We start from the raw sequence: 15678 nt of genomic DNA, 5'->3' as shown, positions 1-15678 counted from the left end.
CCCAGGCCTTATGTTTAACACCTCTGCTTTAGATTTTAAACGGACTTATTCATTTTTTCAAACTGACCATACCTAAATGGCAACTGTGCAGTGAGAAAGATAAGGTCTCATTCAATCGCCTACGGGAGCATCGTCTAGTGTCTGGCAGATCTGGAGACATGCCAGCACCCGCCCTGTGAAATCAGCATCTCAGCGCACGGACTTGACAAGTGCGCCTCCCTCTGATTCCCCCCCCCCCCCCCCCCCCTTCCTCCTCCCCTCCACGCGTTGTTTGACATGCCCGTCGTTACAGGCTTCGCCTCTGGCAGTTTCTTTTTTAAAAGGCAAGCTCAAAGCCGCAGATTATACATTCTGCTCGCAATCTGCGCGGGCGAAGTAACCTACAGTGAGAGAGAGACACACACACACAGAGAGAGAGAGAGAGAGAGAGAGAGAGAGAATCAGCGGGCTTTCTTTTTTTCCTTTTTTTATTTGAAGAGGAGCAGCCTGCGCGTAAACGGAACCGGGCATCACTTAAGGGAGATTTACGTGGTGTCTGGATAATTTCATTTGTTTGTTTGGCTCTTTTTTCAACTCTTGGTAACTCTGCGGGGTTTTAAGGAGGACGGCAGAGTGAGAGAGCACGCGAGTATCGGATACGCTGCCACTCACAAGTGAGCGCGCAGAGGCACCTGTGGATGCGACTCGCACCCGCCTGATGTTCGGACTGAGACCAGAGACATAGAAAGGATTCTCCGCAACGCTTAGCTGATACTCCTCTCCACCGACTCGTCACCACTCCACTCCATTCCAATCCACGCAGTTTCACTCCAGACCCGCACCCACCATGCCTATGCGCCTCTCCCTCCTGCTGGTTCCGCTGCTGACCATCGCCGGCTGCGACTCGTCCTACGTGCCGTGCGAGCCATGCGATCAGAAGGTGCTGTCCATGTGCCCGCCGGTGCCTGTGGGCTGTCAGCCGGTGAAGGAGCCCGGCTGCGGGTGCTGCATGACTTGCGCGCTCGAAGAGGGCCAGCCGTGCGGTGTGTACACAGGGCCATGCACGCGCGGGCTCCGCTGCCTGCCCAAGAACGGAGAGGAGAAGCCGCTGCACGCGCTCCTGCACGGCCGCGGGGTGTGCAGGAACGAGAAGTTGTACAAACTGCTGCATCCGTCAAAAGGTAGGCTTGTGAAGGGTTACCTGTGAAGGGAACATGGAGAGGCGGTTACTCTTAGAGCTGTGTGTGTTAGTTTAAAGATAAAGGGACAAATGGGAAATGTGGGTTACGCAGCAGTAACACTTCCATGTTCTCCGTGACAGCTCTGATAGTGTCATCGCCCGAATTCCTGCTTCACCCAAAGATCTGACGGTGCAAAGAAATAGTAAACAGCTGGAGAGAGATGTTACTCCTCCCTTGTCAGTGCAGGAATTTTGATGAAGCCCACAAGAGATGCACAAACTCCCTTTCAGAGAGCGAGAAGGATGAATAATCTCACTGCGCTTTCCGCTCTCCTGCAACTTTGTTTCTACTCAGTTTGCTTCTGAGGGGTTGATGGGAGTCTCCTCAGCACTTGAGCTGACCCCCGTGAACTCTTTGAGCAGTTGGTGTGTCCCGTGGTGATCAACTATAGGGCCCTTGTGGGTCTGCAAGTCTTAAATCAGCGGCGTCCCGTTTCTCCTCCCCTCCCTCTTCCAGTCAGACGAAATAAAAAGGGAGAAGATTACAGGTGGTTCTCAGCGGGGCTCCTCTGTGGCTCCAGCAGAGCTGCCTTAGCTTGCACTCATTGTCTTCAAGGTGTGAAATCATGTTTTGCCCACATACCTTCCTCTATGGTTACCTGTCTCTTTTTTTTTTTTTTTGTCTTTAGACCTTTCTTCCTTTCTTTTGTCAGTTCGTCTACCACCTGTGCCTTTTCTCACACACCTGACCCACCTTTGTTTTTGTCCCAACACACAGCCTTCTTCTCCTCTTTCCCTGCCTGGCTGCTGTCCCTCTACATCTTTTCCAACCTATTCTTCTTCTTCTCCTTCTCTCCGCCACCTCATTCACTATCCCACCATCTCCACGATTCACCGTTTCCATTCTATCTCTTGCTCCGTTTTTCCTGCAGAGTTTCAATGGAAACATAAATATTCCTACTCTGTTTTAAACGCCAGCGGGCTGAGCAAGGAAAAAAAAAAGAACTTGAACTATTTTCTTGCTCTGTGATATTGGCATAAAGTCCAGTAACAAGAGGTGGAAAATGGGAAAAGAGCGTGAATCAAAATCTTACTTTTGAACTGAAGGTCAGCTTTGATCCTCAGCCAGAAATGTATTATTTGCTTACAGTGCTGTTGTGCAGTATGATATACGATCGATACCAAGCAAAGACTGGGCCAATATTGCTGATACTAATACCGATACATTTAATTTGTAATAGCAGCTTATGTAGAAGAGTGCATTGAGAGAGAGAGCTGTGATTTTTACTTCCCACAATAAAACACACCTTTCAGCTTTTTATGTATCTTGATACTGTTTTTTTTTTTTATCTAAATCTGCCTGTTATTTTAAATGTGTCATAAGCTATAAATAAAATACATGTGACATTTGTCAATAATTAATTTAATACAATTCAGTGAAAGACATACTGAAGATAGAGGATAGAAGCAAAGCATCGATCCTATCACTAGTATCAATCCAATACCAATACCAGCGTTGGTATCGATACTATGGATATCTGGATTGATCCGTTCACCTTTACTTATTTGCTCCCTCTCGTCAGTCTTTGTTAGTCCCGTCCTGATCTCCTCTTCTTCACGTCTATACACAGTCTTCTCCCTCCACTCCCTCCCCCTCTCTCCGGCTCGGCGCTGCAGGCAGGCCCCGGCTGTGCAGTGATTCAGCAGAATGCAGGCTGAGCGTGGGTTTCTGATCCCCCGTCTGTCTGTCCGGCAGTCAGCTTCATCATGAACTCCCCATCTCCTGCTGGGCGTTCTGTTGACACATAAATTAAACAAAAAAACCCACATGCACACCCATGAGCACATGCCCCATAGAGTAAAAACGCTTTGCAGACACCTGACAACCCTGGGCTGTGGATATGCGTACATATATGCATTCATAATAGGCATGTACAGCTATATTAATGCACAAGTGTTCGTGTGTGCAGTCTGACCATATTTTCCATATTTGCTGTTTGTCAGAGAGCAGAAAACCTGTGACATAAGCTGGCATTTAAGTTGTAACAACAGCTAAAAATAGGTAGAATCTAGTTTTTACATTTGAAAGGATGTCTAACAGTAACATCTGGACAGATGTGGCAAGGGAGAATACATGGAAAGATTAGATAGATGAAGATGAAGAAAATATTTTTTTAAGTCATTAATTCCTGCAGGGAGCTGCATAGCTCTCCAGGATCACGAAGAGGAAAAGAGGCAGGAAGAAAGGGGAAAAAAGTGAAAGATGTGATCAGTCAGCACACGTCAGATTAGACAAGCTTGGGGATTAGCAAGTGAAGACTTGATTGGACATACTGGCGCTGAGCTGCCTCAGATTTCCCTGGGGAAAGAGAGAGAAAAAAAACATTGTCAGCAGGAAACTAGGGGGAATCTCTTTTTTCCAAGAACCTGTCATTAAGGGGAATGGATGGATGACATCATCATCATGAGCTTCATCATCGTCAGTCATCGAGGTTTTAAGCATCATTTGCAACTACACAGTGACCTCAGTTCACCACGCAGTTAGCTTAGTAGCTTAGCGACCATGTCACTGGCAGAACTACAGAGGTTTATATGTGGAGTTTTCAATCTGCCAAAACGAAAGCGGAAACAAGTGCGTGACACAGCAGTGGAAATGGGCCAACGAGGGCTTAGGACACATGCAAAGTTAATGCATGTTTCAGGATAGAAACCCGATGAAATATCAGTTTATAGTGCTGTTTGGGGGGGGAAATAGCCACAGTCACTCACTCTGGCCTCAGTGCAGTCACTGCGGCTGAGGGTGGGGACAAGGGAGAGGGGCGAGTGCTGAGGTTTGTGCGACTCCCCAAAATTTAGCACAGAGCAGTGTTTTTGCACAGATGAAAGATACTTGTACATGAAGCTTTCTGTGGGGGTTGGTACCCAAAATGGGTTGCGGCTGTTTTTTGGTGGCTTGCCACATGACAAGGGTAATAGCATGTTTTCATGGCCATGGGTGCCAGGGTGAGACTAAATATCTCATTTAGGTCACTTGCTATAAAAGTTTTAAAACCCCTGGTCTACATATACCCCAAACTGGCAGCCTGACTTGCCATAAATGTAGCTTATGTTGTCCCGTATGTCAACACATCCAATCTGAATCTGGCTTGTAGCCACTAACTGTGCTAAATAAGCATTTAGCTGGGGCAAGTGAAATCATCACGTTGTGTTGTGACATTTCCAAATTGGAAACTGCTGCCTTGTGCCCTCTTGAGCTTTTTAATTTGGCAGTTCAAGAAGTTGCAAATCCAGGTTGGAAGTCATGGTGCTCTTAATTTTGACCCATCATGTCGAGCCATGTTCACACAGGACTAATATTACAGCTGTTGACTTGTTGGAATGATTACTACTGCTGTTTTTGTTTTGTTTTTCATCTTTAACGTGTAAGCATCCAGTGGAAATGGCCCACCATTACTGACTGCAGATGAAATGTTGAACAGTAGTCCTGTGTGACTCAAATTTTTGCAGTAAAGGAAGCCATGTTTAACAGAGACATGCTTTACAGTTGTTGGGCTGCAAATCTGTTTGTTTGGTTCCCAAACTGTGGGGTGTAGAGTAGGGCTGCACGATTAATCGTTAGAAAATCGCGATCTCAATTCATATTTATGTGCGATCTCATAAATGACAATGATTTAAAAAAAAAAAAAAAGATGACGACGATTGTACCGCATTTTGATCCGGGACGTAATCTGCATGAAAACAAGCGCTCACTCTTCCTGCTCAACAAATGACAAGGGCGGAGCCTTATACCACGTGATACAGAAGCTGGCTGCTAAAATTGGCAGAGACATTACGGAGGCTATTACTTATCACCTGACCAAAGATATGGCTCCCATCAACACTGTGCAAAACGAGGGATTTAGGAAAATGATCAACACCCTAGACAAACGCTACACAGTGCCGTCCCGCAACTATTTTTCTATTGTTGCACTACCTGCTCTATACACGCAGTGTCGAGCAACGGTGGAGACGGAATTTCAAGCAGTACAACATTTTGCGGCAACAACAAAATGTGAGACATTTGTTGTTTTTATGTTTATTTATTGTTTTTATGTTCAGTCTCAACTGTTACGAAGTTAGCGAATACGAATAAGCGCAATAAATATTTATATTGGAAAAGAAAATCGTGAGAGAATCGTAATCTCAATTCTAAGCAAAAAAATCGTGATTCTCATTTTATGCAAAATCGTGCAGCCCTAGTGTAAAGGATCAGCATTAAAAAGATTTAGTTAAACTTTTTGTTATTGAAAGCATCATGCTGGCATTTATTTGACACTTACTGACATTTATAACAGCTGATAAAATTAAAAATTAAAATGTAAAGAAGAAACACGAGAATTGCCATTCAACCACTTCATAAGTCACTTTCCACTGACTGTGTACTGTTTTTCAGGTTAGCTAACACCTCATCTATTCATACCAATAAATCATAAAATGACTTTTTATTTTGAGTGCATAAATGTGTTCATACTCAAGGGTTCAATGAGTAACCAAATGATTAATGTCTGCTCATGGTGAAAAATTTGAACATCAAGAGCAAACACAAATGATTAATGCTTGCTAGGTTTCTGACACAGGCAGATATGTTACATGTGTAAGAACATTGTTTGATGTTTGTGATATATATTCACTCTTTGCCAATCTAACTATATCTGTATTTATAAAAGTAGATTGATGAAAGTAAAGAAAAGATGGAAGAAATACCCTTCAACTATGTTATGAGTGTTGATGTTGTGCAGTGTGTCCACCAGAGGGCACTATGCAACTTCCCGATTGGCATAACGTGTTTTTGAAACACACAACCAGCTGATCTGAGTAGAACAAAGTCTAAAAACAGTCATCCTCAACTTGCCATGATAAGATTATTTTTAAACTACATTGTGTCATTATCTTATTAATGACTCACTTAGCATTTCTATAGGGAAATTGTGCATGCTTTCTGTACCTGAAAGAAAAAAAATATTGGCCGACATATAGGATATTTACATCACCAAATATTGATATTGTTACCTGTCTTAAAATCCTGTATACTGGTGGGACTCTACCAGTTACTATACTAAAAGTGAGTTGGGAAACTCAGAACTTTTTTCAGCTCCTAAAGCAGGACATGCCAGAAAAAGATTGAGTATTTCTGCTTTATTAGCCCTTGGAGAAACACGCATCTGTACATGCCCAAGCATGGTGCAATACACTTTTTGGTTCAGTGCAAAAACTGTTAGTTTTATTGTGCTAAATTACATTCTTCAGTGTTATGTTGTTGGCAGTAATAATGCTCCAACAGACTCTGAAATCCAGCAACAACAGGTTTTTAAGGCTTTCGAAATTTTCCAAAAATAGCAAATGTTTTATACCAAAGGAACACATGGGGCCATAGCCGCAATGCATTTTGGTGTAAATAACACTTTTTTCCCCCAGAAAACTAATACCTATGGGCCGACTAAAACGATCTACCTCTTTTGTGTCTTGTTGCCTCCCAAATAGGTGGACAGCCTCATGATGACATGCTACGTGTCCCAGTCCCACCACAAACAAAGGTGCCCTTATATGGAGATCACATTAGCAGTCGCAAGGCCCAGGCCATGAAGCAGGCCAAGGACCGTAAGAAGCAGCTGGCCAAGCTTGGGCCTGCCAGCAACTTGGCTCCACTCAGCATAGATAAACTGGATCCTCATTTTGTAAGTGATGTAGAGATTACAAAGATGCATACCAAGGTAAATAAAATTAGAAAAGAAAAAAAAAACACTGACTGTTGGTTTTTTGCAAGATTTTGAGCAATTTTTTATTTTTAGTTTTTTTTCCCTCTGAATGAACAAACTTTGGCTCTACAAAATCAGATATTGCATACCACTGCATGTGGCTTCTTAAATTTTCCAGATAATTTTTAACCAGAATTGAAATATTTTGCATGTATATGCATTGTAATCAAGCAGACATTTAGATTTATGTTCTGTGTGACTCTAGGGCCCCTGCAGAAGAAAACTAGATAATCTCATCCAGGCCATGAAGGACACGTCTCAGGTCTTTGCTCTCTCACTGTATGTTCCCAACTGTGACAAGAAGGGCTTCTTCAAGCGCAAACAGGTACAAATGTATCAAAAAGTTAGAGTGCACTGCTACTTTGATATCTGACAGTCTAACAAAGTCAAAATGCCACAACAAATGATTGGAAAACAAGTTCTTTATTCCAGTCTTGCTTTCTTTACCCACAGTGCAAGCCATCTCGCGGTCGCAAAAGGGGGATCTGCTGGTGCGTAGACCGGTTTGGCGTCAAGATCCCCGGCATCAACTACGCTGGAGGAGAACTGCAGTGCAAAGATCTCGACAACAACAGCAATGAATGAGGGCAAACCGGTTGTACTCATTGAGCCCTATTTTTTTTTCGTAAAGCCTGCCAATCAAGCTAGCACACTTTATGACTGACAATCAGGAAAATATGGCACAAATGGTTTTATACTGTATATGTTCAGGTGTGATGGATTCTATCATCTTTAATTTTTTATTTTTTTTTTATTATTTTTTTTGTAATTTTGTAAAGGGAGCCAAATCAAAAAGCTTGCTTAAGTGAATCTGCACATGTAAAGCTCTATTCTGGCTTCCCACTGACTGTGTACTATTTTTGAGGTTAGCTAACACCTCATCTCTTCATAACCATAGATCATATAGAGACAGTATGTTGTGTGCTACGACTATTATAGAATTTATTCCAAAAAAAGACAAGACATATTTTAAATGTGGCTAAATATCAATATTTTTTTATATCTATATATTTGCAATGGTGATGATAAATATGCTAGGTGGCTAAGTGGGAATATCGTCTAGTACTCACTGTGTCACAAATCAAGTACTTCCATAACTTCCATTGTTATTTTGAGTGCTAAATTAAGGGTTCTATAAGTACCCAATGGTTAATGTCTGATCATGCTTAAAAATTTGAGCATACAGGGGGAAATACAAATAACTAATGCTAGTTAGGTTGCTAACACAGGTAATTTTTTTGCTTTTTTTTCAGGTACTAATTTATATGAGCTATTTGCCTATCCGGTCGTTAAGTCTGACGTCACTAGCCGTGTCTGGGCCTAAACTCCGCTGCAGGTCCATATATCAAACGATCACTATGGCATTACTGAGAGTTGAAAAACTGTCTAAAGTCTTTCATCTTTAATAAAATGATCAGCGTTCTGCTCTACCAGGTGTAACAATTCAGTTTAACATCCAGGCATCCATGAAAACGGAATTTATGACATTTAACGGAGTTAGAAGTTAGCAGGAAGTTAGCTTGCTAGCTTCGATCTAAATACAATATAGCATGTCCTGACTGCGGGGTTTTGGAAACAAATTAAAACGTACAGCTCTGTTATCACTTCCAACATAAATGAAGACAGAAAACTAAACAGCAGTGACGTTTGTAGGGTTACTGAAGTTTGGCTAGCTGGTATATAATGATGTGCTACGTGACCGCTAGCGACATAGCTATGTTAGCATAATATAAACAGGCTAACTTTTTTTCCACTCGATAAAAGTTAATGTGAGTCTTCTCGGTGGTCAGGAACAAATGTAATCGCATGGCAGGATGCTGTAAAAGGACTTCAGCCAGGAGAACAACTGGGATAATCCATCCACAATACAAGGTTAGTCATTCATATATTGCTGCATTGGCTGGGCTGTAGTTACATCCTAAGGTTTTAAAAACTGAGCGTAAATAAATGATTAGCGGTAATAAAAGCCGAGGGAGGTCAACAGTGATCACTGACTGTTTTAGGAGCTTTTTGAGATTAAATAGAAGAAAATACATAACATTAAACATGTTAAAAACACAAAAGCCATATTAAACGCAGACTACTTTAGGCCCGGAAGTAGGATTCGTCACGTCATCACTTAATGACCGGATAAAATCAAAATTTATGGCATAAAAATACATTTAAATTTAAATAGGTGAAGCAGAGATGGGAGAATCTGAATGTAAAGAAAATATCACCCTATACGTTGGCCAAATATTGGTATGGAGATCAGTCTTAAGACTCTTATATCCGCCACGCACTAATTTATCTGCATTTAATGTAGAAGAATATCTTCAGTGTTGAAAAATGTATTATTTTGTGGTCTAATGACTGATAACTTGTACATTTTCACAAATTCTACACTGTGTAAATGAATGCAGAGTGTAAGTGCAGATAATGTACAACATGGAAGTGTCTTAAAGGATGTATACACATTGTGACACAGTGACTAAGTTGGCTGTAGGTGTCCACTGTCACTTAAAAGGTGACAGTGGTTGATTCTGTTCATCTGGACGTAGCGTTTTCAGTGGGAGAAACGTTTCATCACTTCCAAGTAACTTCTTCAGTCTACTGGTACTTGTTAGGCATTTTTGTAGCTCAAAATAAGCTAACAGCGACTTTTTTCATTATAGTCATGCAGCTAATTTTATGATCAACATAGATTCAGAAATGAAAAGGTTTGCTATGAGAAGCTGACAAGCATTAATGAAGTTTGGCATTTTAGTAACACAGCACATTTATTTGGCTGAGACAATGAAAGTTATATGAGAAGATTAGTAGCATAGACTCGGATCATTGTTTTGTATATGATGCTAGAGGTAGCAGCTGGTTAGCTTGGCGGATCGAAAAAAGAAAAAAAAAGGAAGTAAACCTGTGTCTCCAACGCTTTCTAATTAAACAAGTTATGTTTGTTGATTGCTTAATTTGTACAAAAACAAGAGTTTGCAATTTAGCAGAGGTAGGTTATGTGCCAGATTGTTATTGCGCTGGGACTAGTAATTTCCTCATCTCAACTGGTTGTCTCAAGCTAAGAAAAAGAAACCTATAAAATTCCATCCTAGTCAGCTAAGTCTATCTTTTTTTTTGTCCTCCAGTGCACTTGGACTAAACTTATTTGTGGCTGGTGCTATTCTCAGCCGAGCTTTGTATGCTTGTGAAACAGGATGTTCCAAGCAGGTTGCATTTTTGATAAATAAGCCCTTATGAGGAAGGACATTAGGTCCTGCCATCTTAACCCGTGAGTTTTCTTATTGTCAGATTTATGCACATTCTTAATTTTCTGTTATTGATGTTGGTGTAAGCTGAGACAGACCCATAGAACTTTCACTTTCCAGACAGCTGTTTCCACTGTTTGTAAATGTATGTATAAAGTATGTGTGCATGTTCCTGAGTGTGACTGTACGTGTGTGTGTATGTGTGTGTGTGCTAAGCGTACCATACCCTTGTAGTTCTCAGCTTCTCAAAAGCTCTGATTTCAGTTCACATGAGCAGTCTGCTCAAACTACTGTCTGCCAGACTCGGTGCTGTGCATTTCCCTTCACAGCTCGCACACAAATCATATGCAAAGGCCCCGCATTGATTATTTTTTCCATGTGAAGGGTCTTCACTGCCACCACACAGGCAAATGTGCTGGCCAATGGTGACTTGCTCTCAGGGTTCATCGAGTACTTCATTTTGCGAAGAGCAAGGTCGCTGAGTTTTTATGTAAATTCAAGTGCCTTCTGCCCCACGCCAGTTTGAATTTTGATTTGCATGTGGCTCCACAGAGCTGTTGGATGAGGGACAGATCAAGCCCAAAAGAGGAAAACAATTTTAGGTGTGGATGTGGTTTTCACTCTTCAGTCGGTTGCTGACAAAGACTATCGTGATCTTCCAGTCAAAGTGCTGCTATGACGACAGAGGAAAAGATTTATTCTATTGTCAAGCATTTGCCTAATTTGCTGTTTATTTTGTTGTGTAATCCTAATATTCAGTCAATGAAATATAGAAATGTCTCCTCGCTTTATCACGATGGTTGGGGAACACTGACAGCGGCACATCAGCCTGTTTTTCTCAGTGCAAGCCTCTGTCATGCTGTTGATTCAGGCACACGTGTAAACACAACAACACAGTAACACTCTGAACACTTTAATGTGAACATTATGGTGAAATATTTATCAGGTGTGTAATTGATGTACTCGTTTTTTTGTTTTTTGTAAAGGCTAATCACTATTTAAATAAAGTTCATGTACTCACAAAAACTGTACGTCTGCACTTTTGTCACGAGTATTTAATGAGGGGCCTCCATGGTTAACATGTTGAGTCAGTAGTTGTGTGTTTTGCGATTTGCTATCTCTGTGACCTTGATGTTGTGATGTCCTCCCGATTTGCATACAATGTGAGCCATCAGGGGTCAAAAATGTCCCCACTTCATTTGACTGTTTTTTAAAGTATAAAGTATAAATTGTCAATCAATTCAGTGTTACACCTTAGTTTTACTTAAGACCAACACATTAACACAAAATTTACTCAACATTTTACATTTTAGGGCCACCAGACCTTCTTTACAAAAAATAAACCCTGTTTTTTTAGCGAAAACAAATTGAGAAAATTAAATATTTAATTGTTTAGATAATTTTGACTATCTGAATAACTAGAGAGTGCTGTATGTTGAACTTTAGTGAGAATTTTTTTTTTGAACCATTTAAATTTTTTTAATGGCAGCAAATAATCACACTGGTGGTCCTCAGGGGTCAAAAATGTCCCCACTTCATTTGACTGTTTTTTTAAAGTAAAAAGTATAAATTGTCAATCAATTCAGTGTTACACCTTAGTTTTACTTAAGACCAACACATTAAAACAAAATTTACTCAACATTTTACATTTTAGGGCCACCAGACCTTCTTTACAAAAAATACACCCTGTTTTTTAGCGAAAATAAAACAAGAAAATTAAATATTTAATTAAATTAAATATTTAAAAAAAATTTTTTTTTTTAAATTCTCACTAAAGTTCAACATACAGAGTGCTGTATGTTGAACTTTAGTGAGAATTCTTTTTTTGAACCATTTATAAATTTTAAATGGCAGCACATAATCACACCTGTGGTCCTCAGGGCTCAAAAATGACCCCGTTTGCTTTGAAGCAACAAGTATAAAATATCATCCATCTCTGTGTTTCAAGGTTTTATTCAACTTTATTCCAACTCATTGCCTGACAGTTTTCTATATTTTGGCATGGTAGGAGGGCATGAGTCTGAGTGAAGGCAAACTTTCATGAGGACAAAGGCGTGTCCATATTTGACCCAAGTGCAGGAGGAAGCTCAGGTTTATTCCTCTGCACTGGTCCCATCATGGACAGCATTCTTTCTGCAGTTGCAGGCCAAGGGGCATATACAGTAAACAAGCTGTTACAGGTGATTGTTTTCTTTTGGAAACCTGCAATGTTAGGGACAACTCGTGTCCTGACTGCAGGACAGACGGTTTGCCATCGCACACGAGCATGTTCCATGTACAGCTGGACCTGCATCACATGCTGCCCATGTTTTTGTCTCAAAGTTCCCTGGTTTACTTGGATGTTCTGTTGGAGGGGACAGAGTCCTCTGAAGGGGACTTGGTGCTCATACAGTCACATCAGTACCAGGATCTTACATCACAGCAGGAGGAACACCCACTTGTGTTTCAAGTCAAGTCAACACCAACACACATCATACACCTCAAATGGGAGCACGTTTGTGTCATGAACGACGATCATCTATTGTGTCTTTATCAAGAAATTATGTCCTTTTTGTGCTTCTATGATTAATCTTGTGTCAGCATGAAAACTTCTCTACCAGACTCAGGATGTCATAAACTGGCCGTAGCGACTCTACTGGATGCACGGCAGTAAGAATCAACACACCCACATATGCCTACAGCTGCATTCGGTCCATTTTTCTTCCTCTCTTGTTGTCCCTCCTTGTTCATCATTGAGTTGGCTGTAGAGCAGGTCATCTGCTAATTGGATGGTTGTTGGTTCAATCTCTGTGTGCTCTAGTCTGGAGTTCTTACCAAGGTGTCCTTGGGCAAGTTACTGAACCCCAACTTGGTCTCTGATGCATCCATTGGCATGTGAACGTTAAAAAGCAGAATACAAGCAGAATACACTGTGTATAATGCTTTCAGTACTCGAGTAGAAAAGCCACTGAAGGAGTATGGGACCTGGCACATGTGCTTGGACTGTGGTAGATCATCTTTCTCTGAGGCACATGAGAGAGTCATGCATCGTCTGTCACTGGGAAGGTTAGAAGACCAGATCAGTGTTTCCTCACGTTACTGCAAATATTCCTCTGTCTCAGCTGATTCCTCTTTCCTGCTTGATTCTTTGTCTTCATCATAATTGAAATGGATGATGTGTAGTCCTCTGACACATCTTCTATTTCAGTTTCACATTCTGAAAATTCAAGAAACTTCAAGAAGCCCAGTCACTTTCTCTCCAAGCTCCTCAGACTACCATGTCCTGGATGCCTGAGAACCTACTTGAACATAGTTCAGATTCTTCATCACTTTTCTTCACTTCATAGCCTTCTTCCACTTCTGCAGGTGGCTGATGTGCTTTTTCAGAGAAAGGGTAGCATGTGCTCTAAATATTGACAATATTTTCTATATCTTCTAACCCTGGATCTTCCTGAACATTGATTCTCCCTCCTCATTATACTAGAGGACAATATGTGCTTTGTCCTACTGGTCATTGCTTTGCACAACATGGTAAAAAAAAGTATGCTCATCAAAGTATGCAAATCTCCAGTGCAATGGAGGCTTTTGAGGATACTTTCTGTGTATGTATTATTGTAGAGTCTACCTTACAATACGAAACACTTTGATGCGGCTGTTGTTGTGATTTGGCGCTGTATAAATAAAATTTCATTGAATATAGAGCACCTGCCTCCTCATTGTGCTGCCTGTTGTGGTTGTTATGACCAGTGCTTGACCCCACACATCAGTGATCCAAGATCAAAGATGTTTGAAAACAGTATGGTGTGAAAATACGGCTCTTTGCAACACTTTGTACTTTGGGGTCATTTTTGTCCACGAGGGCCAACAACGTTATAAAATTCAATAAAAACCACATAAATAAATCAAATTACTTGAAACTTATTCCAATCATTCATAGTATAGTAATGAATAACTTCTGTTATTTTCAGCCCATTTGATGAATAACAAATACATTTTTGATAGCAAAAGATTTCTTTAGAGGACAAAAATGACCCATGGATAACACAAGGGTTAAAGACAGCCCGTGAGTCTTCACGCAGGTGGCTTCCATCTGCTGTCAAAGCAGAACGGCTCTCTGTGACATCACTGAGTGGTTTTGGCTGCTATCTGTTGCAGCGAGAGCACTTATGAGATGACAAAGAGAAGTTAGCTTGTCTTCATCGGCTCTCTGCGAGATCTAGAATTCTGAGACCCTGAACAATTATTCTCTGTCATGTCTTAAAGACCTCACGCTAACATTTTATCCCAATAAAGTACTTCACTCTTAGACTGCAGGCTTACTCGTGGTTCCAAAAGTAGGATGGGAGTTTAAGACTTCAGCTATTAGGCCCCTCTCCTGTCAGGAGACAGACACCCTCTCTACTTTTAAGATTAAGCTTAAAACTTTCCTTTTTGATCAATCATATAGTTAGGGCTGGATCACATAACCCTAAGCCAACCTTTCGTTATTTTTTCTTTTTGGCAGCTAGAGGACCTCACATGATGCCATTAGGACCCTTTCTTCACTCCCCTGTCTTTCACTCCCCATTCATCTTATTACCTTCATTCCCCAACCACTCAGAGTGAACGCCTGCCTGTCCTAACATTTCTTCTTCCTACACTCTGTTGTTGGATGAACACAATTTAATCATGGCACCTTTTTCCACGTGATTTAACCAAGTACAATAACCCATTTTTGACCATGTCAAACCAACACATTTGGCATTTGGTGGTTTAATGTAACCAGATTACGTATCAACGTAGTATACTTACATTGACTTGAAGTGATTTATTGAAGTACGTAAAGTGAAATTTGTTTTAATTCATTCTACACAAGTGAAAAACTTTAGGAAAACACAATGAAAACTTGTTGTTTGAACAACTACTTTGTTAATCAAGGCAATTACTGCTAGTCTTGCTTAATGAACCAATATGGGGTTGTTGATTTCATAGAGACAAACAACCATTTGCACTTACATTCATGGGTAATTTATAATCACCAGTTAACCTAACTCTAAATACACACTGCAAACCAGCCAGATTGTGGATTTGAACGCAGGCCCTTCTGGCTGTGAGGCAACAGCACTAACCATCACACCACCAAGCTGTCAAACCAGGCTTAACAAAAGTAGGAAAGCTATGATTACAAGGCTTGATGCAGAATTTTCTGTACGTTTTTGTCCTTGACAGGTTAAACCACAATAAATAGCAATAGCATACACGTGGTGTGGGTGTAGCTGTCTGCCTCTTAAAACTCCAGCGATTTTCCTGTAGTTTGACATCTAATGTGATCTTGTGAATTTCTCGAGTCCAGGCAACTAACCACTCTTACTAGATTGTATCATGTCATCTCAAGAATAACAAATTAAGTTGCTGAATTTCATGCAGATGCTACATGTTTTAATTACGTTCACCATAGAAACATGAAATTATTTAGTTCAAATTACAAGTTTGAATCTTGTACATGTAACAACCACCCAATTTCATTTTT

The 15678-nt window shown here is 40.8% G+C and overlaps 1 protein-coding gene across 2 annotated transcripts; it reads left to right on the top strand.

Moving 5' to 3' along the window:
* The first annotated feature begins 257 nt into the window (after nt 1–257).
* Nucleotides 258–8240, top strand: igfbp5a (insulin-like growth factor binding protein 5a). Of its 2 annotated transcripts, none has more exons than XM_082523786.1 (4): nt 258–1160; nt 6680–6909; nt 7160–7279; nt 7408–8240. In XM_082523786.1, exons 1-4 carry the CDS (start codon nt 827–829, stop codon nt 7537–7539), a joined length of 816 nt encoding a protein of 271 aa, XP_082379912.1. In that variant the 5' UTR covers nt 258–826; the 3' UTR covers nt 7540–8240. The 2 variants fall into 2 exon arrangements, with proteins under 2 accessions (XP_082379912.1, XP_082379913.1); XM_082523787.1 differs by having other exon boundaries at nt 259–1160; nt 6680–6873.
* Nucleotides 8241–15678: the final 7438 nt, after the last annotated feature.

Source organism: Aulonocara stuartgranti, assembly GCF_965226115.1.
Source record: "Aulonocara stuartgranti genome assembly, chromosome: 23".
Classification (NCBI taxonomy): Eukaryota; Metazoa; Chordata; class Actinopteri; order Cichliformes; family Cichlidae; genus Aulonocara; species Aulonocara stuartgranti.
The sequence above is the reverse complement of the archived record's forward strand: the minus strand, read 5'-3'. Positions and strand labels throughout refer to the sequence as shown.

What these genes read in the sequence shown, in the direction of transcription:
- igfbp5a (XM_082523786.1), top strand. Translation starts at nt 827, where the DNA reads ATGCCTATGCGCCTCTCCCTCCTGCTGGTTCCGCTGCTGACCATCGCC. An exon ending in ACTGCTGCATCCGTCAAAAG is followed by an intron (nt 1,161 to 6,679) that starts GTAGGCTTGTGA and finishes CCTCCCAAATAG; the next exon opens with GTGGACAGCCTCATGATGAC. An exon ending in TTACAAAGATGCATACCAAG is followed by an intron (nt 6,910 to 7,159) that starts GTAAATAAAATT and finishes GTGTGACTCTAG; the next exon opens with GGCCCCTGCAGAAGAAAACT.